The 7,442-nt window shown below is 44.1% G+C and overlaps 1 protein-coding gene across 1 annotated transcript in view; it reads left to right on the forward strand.

The window, feature by feature from the left end:
* LOC125507017 (CCR4-NOT transcription complex subunit 10-like) overlaps window positions 1–7,218 on the forward strand; it is a 14,599-nt gene extending 7,381 nt beyond the window's left edge. Inside the window, exon 7 of the mRNA XM_048671718.1 lies at window positions 7,210–7,218. Within this exon, the coding sequence (XP_048527675.1) occupies window positions 7,210–7,218 (9 nt within the window). The remainder of the gene's footprint in view (window positions 1–7,209) is intronic.
* Window positions 7,219–7,442: the final 224 nt, after the last annotated feature.

Below are 7,442 nucleotides of genomic sequence, written 5' to 3' on the forward strand. Positions count from 1 at the left end.
ATTTGGTTTTGTACAGACTTTTGGAGAAGCCTGTATTTACAAGAAAGTGAGTGGGAGCTCTGTACCATTTCTGATATTATATGTGGATGACATATTGTTGATTGGAAATGATATAGAATTTCTGGATAGCATAAAGGGATACTTGAATAAGAGTTTTTCAATGAAAGACCTCGGTGAAGCTGCTTATATACTAGGCATCAAGATCTATAGAGATAGATCAAGACGCTTAATTGGACTTTCACAAAGCACATACCTTGACAAAGTTTTGAAGAAGTTCAAAATGGATCAAGCAAAGAAAGGGTTCTTGCTTGTGTTACAAGGTGTGAAGTTGTAACGCCCCGAGACTGATGTGCCAGGTGTCCTCCAGTTATTCGTTGTTGTTGCCTTGTCATTCGCTTGCATGTTCCATCTTGTCATGTCATCATGTGCATTGCATCTTCATGTTTCCAAAACTTGCATCCGTCCCAGCCTCCTCGTTCTCTCCGTTGTCCGTTCTGAGCCCAGACACACTTGCACGTGCCCGCGGCATGTCCGAAATAGTATTTTATAAGTGGCCGGAAAATGTTCTCGGAATGGGATGAAAGTTGGCGTGTGGTGTTGTTTTGTTATTAGTAGACCGCCTGCCAAGTTTCATCGCGTTCGGAGTCCGTTTGACACCCCAAAGGATAACTATAGCGGCATTATAGTCGGTCAAAACGTCGGACGTTTTCGGTCTCTGGAAACAGTTGCCGGGCTGCACTCCTCTCCTCTCATCTCATCCCAACCTCTTTTCACAACCCACTTGCCATGCTAACAACATTTAATCTTGTTGGGTACATAAACGAGAGAGAACTAAATAAGTCATGTGGTTTTTCGTCAATATGCAACTCGTTGCATATTGAGCTCCACTTAACTGTAGTGTTGTTTGTGCACTTTGCCATGCCATGCATATTTAAACCGGAGATGCATCATACTTGATTGTGCATCGTGCAATGATTATGTGATGGTTGTTTTACTATATTGTTTGCTTTCTTTCCGGTGTTGCTTCTTCGGGTTGGTTCCGATAACGTTGCGTTTGTGAGGATCCGTTCGTCTACGTCCGTTTATCTTCTTCATGGACTCGTTCTTCTTCCTTGCGGGATTTCAGGCAAGATGATCATACCCTCGAAATCACTACTATATTTGCTTTGCTAGATGCTCGCTCTTTTGCTATGCCTATGCTGCGATGCCTACCACTTGCTTATCATGCCTCCCATATTGTGAACCAAGCCTCTAACCCACCTTGTCCTAGCAAACCATTGTTTGGCTATGGTACCGCTTTGCTCAGCCCCTCTTATAGCGTCGTTAGTTGCAGGTAAGATTGAAGTTTGTTCCTTGTTGGAACATGGAGATGTTGTTCCTTGTTGGAACATGTTTACTTGTTGGGTGGAAGGCTCGGCCTTATGCCTGGTGTTTAATTAATGCATCTATATACTTGGTAAAGGGTGGAAGGCTCGGCCTTATGCCTGGTGTTTTGTTCCACTCTTGCCGCCCTAGTTTCCGTCATATCGGTGTTATGTTCCCGGATTTTGCGTTCCTTACGCGGTTGGGTAATAATGGGAACCCCTTGACAGTTCGCCTCGAATAAAACTCCTCCAGTAATGCCCAACATTGGTTTTACCATTTGCACTAACAACCTACCACCTTCCCTTGGGTTCTGTAGACTCAAGGGTCGTCTTTATTCTAACTCCCCCGGGCCAGTGCTCCTCTGAGTGTTGGTCCGAACTGAGCTGCCTGCGGGGCCACCTCGGGGAAACTTGAGGGTTGGTTTTACTCGTAGCTAGTCTCATCTGAGTGTGCCCTGAGAAAGAGATATGTGCAGCTCCTATCGGGATTTGTCGGCACATTCAGGCGGTGTTGATGGATTTGTTTTACCCTGTCGAAATGTCTTGTTGTACCGGGATACCGAGTCTGATCAGAATGTCTCGGGAGGAGGTCTATTCCTTCGTTGACCGTGAGAGCTTGTCATGGGCTAAGTTGGGACTCCCCTGCAGGGATTTGAACTTTCGAAAGCCGTGCCCATGGTTATGGGCAAATGGGAATTTGTTAATGTACGGTTGTAGAAAACCTGAAGTTGACCTTAATTAAAATGCATCAACCGCGTGTGTAACCGTGATGGTCTCTTTTCGGCGGAGTCCGGGAAGTGAACACGGTGTTGGAGTTATGCTTGACGTAGGTTGCTTTAGGATCACTTCTTGATCATACTTTTATCGACCGTGCTTTGCCTTCTCTTCTCGCTCTCATTTGCGTATGTTAGCCACCATATATGCTAGTCGCTTGCTGCAGCTCCACCTCATACCTTTTACCTTACCCATAAGCTTAAATAGTCTTGATCGCGAGGGTGCGAGACTGCTGAGTCCCTGTGGCTCACAGATACTTCCAAACCAGCTTGCAGGTGCCGATGAGTCCGTGCAGACGACGCAACCAAGCTCAGGAGGAGCTCGATGAAGATCTTGTCCTTTGTGTTGTTTCGTTCTAGTTGATCAGTAGTGGAGCCCAGTTGGGGTCGATCGGGGACCTTGTCGCATTTGGGGTTATTCTTTCATTTTGGTTCCGTAGTCGGACCTTTATTGTATCTGGATGATGTAATATTTTATTCACGTAATTGTGTGAAGTGGCGAGTGTAAGCCAACTATGCATCTTTTTCCCCTATTGTATTACATGGGTTGTGTGAAGATTACCTCACTTGCGACATTGCTTTCAATGCGGTTATGCCTCTAAGTCGTGCTTCGACACGTGGGAGATATAGCCGCATCGAGGGCGTTACAAGTTGGTAATCAGAGCCTTCCCCGACCTTAGGAGCCCCATTGCTTGATCGTTTTTAGCGGCCGAGTTGTGTCTAGAAAAATGTTTTGAGTCATTTAGGAATTATATATCGGAGAGTTTAGGAATTCTTTTTACTTCCCAGTCTCCTCATCGCTCTGGTAAGGCATCCTGACGTAGAGTTTTGACTCTTCTCTTCTCAAATTTCACTAAAAAAATTTAGGATCACGCGGGTATCTTGGAATCGTTTCGATGGTTTTATGATGAGAACATTGTCTTGGTGCCTCCTGTCAGGGGTTTTGTGGAAGTGTCCCGGGGAGTTGAGCTCTGAGGTGTTGTCGTCATAATTTTATCGTTGCAGTTTTGGAATACCTGAGTTTAGTAAGTTTAGTACGCCGACATCGAAAATCTCTTTTCTGCAGTTCGTTGGTGAGATAACCTCGACGCCACCCAGTACTGGGGCGGGGGTTCAGGAGTATCACCATAACTTGTATAACGGATGCTTTTCGAAGGTTGAGGTAGATGATTTCTGAAGGTTTCTTGTTTATGTGTTGAAGGATGGATACAGCTGGATGTAGGATTTGCTAGTTTTGGGTGAGATATTATGCTTCCCCTATATCCCCAACACCTGATTGCATAACCGGAAAATTTCGGGAGTTTATAAGTGGGAATTCAAGTACCTCTTAGGATATCTTTCCGTCAGATGTATGATATGAAATTGGGGTTCGACGTCTAGTGGTCTGCCTATCCACGGTCGATTTTACAGTGGTCTCGTTGTGTCTTAAAGAGTCCTTGGCTATGCCTACTAGGGGACGCTTCGTATGTCATGTGCACTGCCTTGTACATGATGGTGCTGTACGCTCGAGCCCGTATAGGCCCCACCACAAAAACTTCGGACGAAATCTCTATCATATGTTTGTTCCGGCTTATTCTGCAAGCCAATCCTCTGTTTTGTTTTGAGTTGTGGTATTCGAGTTGCTTCGAAGTCAAATGTTGATTCCATACCTGTTCCTAAGCGGTGTTCTCATACTCCTACGTGAATGCAATCCTTCTCGATCATCGAGATTGTCATGTCAATCTTGTTCTACCGGCGTGGTTCTCTTCAAGTGGATCCAATCTTTGTCAACATCCGCAAGATCAACTCAAGTCCTCTCAACGGTGTTCATTTCATTCATCCCAAATTGCCTTTGTTTTCCCTCCCTCCCACCCTTTTTCTTCAACGAACCAGATTTCTTATTCAAGTATCCATTTTATTGATGGAAGTCTCTCCATTCTTTTTCCTTCATGTTTTTACCCGGTGTTTCTCATGAAGATGCTCTACTTGTTCTTCTTTCTCCATTCTTTTCTTCTCCTGTGGATTCAATTCAAGTTTTGTTGTTGATCACAACCTTTTTTCTCCTTTCTAATACCTTCTCATGCCGGTGCACCTCATAATCATTCACTTCTCGCTATTCATTAGTTCGGGAGTGCTGAAGATATCTCGGAAGATTCGTGTTTTCCACTCTGCATTCATTCAAGATCTTTCGAGGTTGTTATCTCATTCAAGTCATTTAATTCAACCGGTGCAACCTCTCTTTCAAATCATTCAACAGTGTTTCTTTTGAGTGGGCCCTAACCCACAGGTCTTTTTCTAGGATCTTACCTGACTCTTCTTATTTTCCCGGAGCTATCCTAAATTCTTTTCCAAGTTTGACGTAAGAATGAGTTATCATCAATCAAATGCTTTTCTCCAAGATCTGTCGAATTCTTTTCATCGTTGGCTCAACCTCTTCGTTTTGATTCTTTCGGAGTGTCTAAATAATTCTTGGTGGTGTTTCTCGTCATCATTCTCAACATTTAAGGACCAAGGAATAATTTTCTCTTCAATCATATCCGTTCTCGTGAAGATTCGTGATTCTAGCTTGTTGCCTTCCTCTCATAATTGATTTCGATTGTGAGAATTCTTTTCACCTATCCGGAGTAATTCAAGATTCTTTTCAGTTTGTTTCTCCAGAGCCCATCATCTCAGAATTTATTCATTCTCAGCTTTCAGCTATGGTTCTCCAAATCTTACCGGTGCTTCGCTCAAGTGATCTCTAATCAGTTCATGATCCCTTCGTTCTCATGTATCTAGATTCTCTCAAGCATCTTCATTCATTTGCTAATTCTTCCCGGTGAATCGTTATCTTTTATTCGTTCATTTTCAATTCTTACGGTGGTTCGTTCAAGATTTCTTCTTCTTTCTTATCATATTAATTTATTCGTTGTTTCAACCATTCCGGTGGTTCGTTCAAGTGATCTTTAATCGGCTCGTGATCTCTTTGTTCTCATGTATCTAAGTCCTCTCAAGCATCTTCGTTCATTCTATAATTCTTCCCGGTGTTTCTTTATCTTCTCTTTGTTCATTTTCAATTCTTACGGTGGTTTGATCAAGATTCTTCTTCCTTCGTTATCATATCAATTCTTTCGTTCTTTCGAATCCTACCGGTGGATCATTGAAGGCCTCTTCAAGTTTGCGCTATATCTCTCTTAATCTTTTTACGAGGATAAGTAGTATGCCAAATCCGTTACCTGTCATCAATTAAATTGTCGAAGGATACGCATAACATAATTCTTATTCTTGTTCCATCCAAGTGATTAATTCCTGTTTTCCGGAGTGGTTCATCATACTTATTCTTGGTTTCCAGTGCGCATCTTTCTTTCCCGGAGTTCCAAGTTCTCTCAATTATATCATCACGGAGATCCATCTAAATCATTACAAGGTTTTCACCTTGTGTTTCCAACTTCTCTTTCTTTTCGCTATCCTTTTGTACCGGAGTTCTTCATGGAGGTTCTACATGATGGTTCATCAAGGATTTAATTCCTTCTCGAAGTTTTTCATCGAGATTCGTTTCCAATGAGCTCAAACATTCTTCATCTTGCAATCTGGAGTGCAATTCTTTCAACCGTATCATTCGAGGTGGTATTATGTCATCCTTGATAATTTGAATTCATGTTTCATGATTCACATACTATTAAGAATGAGATATTGTAAATCCATCAATCTCGTCATTGAAATTATCTTGGGTTATATTTCACCTAAAGCCATCCCTAAGGACTGTTGCTATCTAGGGTGCTTATAAATGTCCCAAGTTCTTCATTTATCCTCCCGGTGAAATAAGTTTCTCGTCTCCTCGTTCATATCAATCCAATTCTTTTTCCCGCGAGTGGCAGGTTGTCACCTCATAATTTGAGATGTATTCCATAAGACCATATCAAGCTTATTATTTTCGTTGTTGGTTTTCCAACAACTCCGTTCTAGCTTTTGTTGTAAGCATGCCCCCTCAAGACCTTGTTTCCCTTCATTCACTTCATTCCATTCTTACTTTTGTTCCGGAGGCATTGTGATGTTGCTCTCTTCAACCCATCTTGTTTTGTCAGGATCATGTTCTTTTCATGCCTATCCATTTAATCGGAGTGTTGTGTCCTCTTTTCAAGTATCCTCTCATCTTGTCAAGTTCTATTCCTTCCATTTACAGGCGGAGTGCTGTCCAAATTATATCATTCTTATTCCTTCCCTATCTTGTTTCAACCGGAGTATCGTGCCCCTTTGTTCAAGTTATTTTCGCCTTATCAAGTATTTCATCTCTTTTCAACCGAAGTGCTGTCCGAATTTGTTCTTCCTTCTTACTCTTCCCTACCGGAGTGCTTTCAACTTGGTTCTTCTTTGTTGCATTCTTTCTTTATATGGTTTAATCATTCCAAGGTTCTTTGGTCTCACTCGTTTGTCAAAGAAGCAACTTAGTTTTACCTCTTCTTTTTCTCTTCCGTTTTCCCTCCGGTGCCATTCTAGATCTCAGGACGAGATCCTCTCGTAGTGGTGGAGTGTTGTAACTCCCCGAGACCGATGTGCCAGGTGTCCTCCAGTTATTCGTTGTTGTTGCCTTGTCATTCGCTTGTGTGTTCCATCTTGTCATGTCATCATGTGCATTGCATCATCATGTTTCCAAAACTTGCATCCGTCCCGGCATCCTCGTTCTCTCCGTTGTCCGTTCTGAGCCTAGACACACTTGCACGCGCCCGCGGCATGTCCGAAATAGTATTTTATAAGTGGCCGGAAAATGTTCTCGGAATGGGATGAAAGTTGGCGTGCGGTGTTGTTTTGTTATTAGTAGACCGCCTGCCAAGTTTCATCGCGTTCGGAGTCCGTTTGACGCCCCAACGGATAACTAGAGCGGCATTATAGTCGGTCAAAACGTTGGACGTTTTCGGACTCCGGAAACAGTTGCGGGGCTGCACTCCTCTCCTCTCATCTCAGCCAACCTCTTTTCACAACCCACTTGCAGCCCACCTAAACCCCCACCCCTCCGTTTCGGACCGTCAGATTGCGATCGGAGGGTCCGAAAACCCCCCTGAATCCCCTAACCCTAGCTCTTTTGCTATATATGGATACCCCCTTGTCCATTTCAGGCAACCTAGCCTCCCCCTACCCTCAACCGCCACCTCCCACCTCGTTTTCAGCACCGGCCGCCCCATCTCCGCCACTTGGCGCCGTCCCTGAGGGTAGAAGCCGCCAGCGCCGCCGCTCCTGGCCATCCATGATGCGCCACGTCACCCCTCCAGTGCCCCCATCCACCGCGGCCCGCTCAGGCCCGTGCGGGGCCCGCCCGAGCCCATCCAGGGCCTGAGCGCCTCCTGCTTCC

Source organism: Triticum urartu, chromosome 5 (assembly GCF_003073215.2).
Source record: "Triticum urartu cultivar G1812 chromosome 5, Tu2.1, whole genome shotgun sequence".
Lineage (NCBI taxonomy): Eukaryota > Viridiplantae > Streptophyta > Magnoliopsida > Poales > Poaceae > Triticum > Triticum urartu.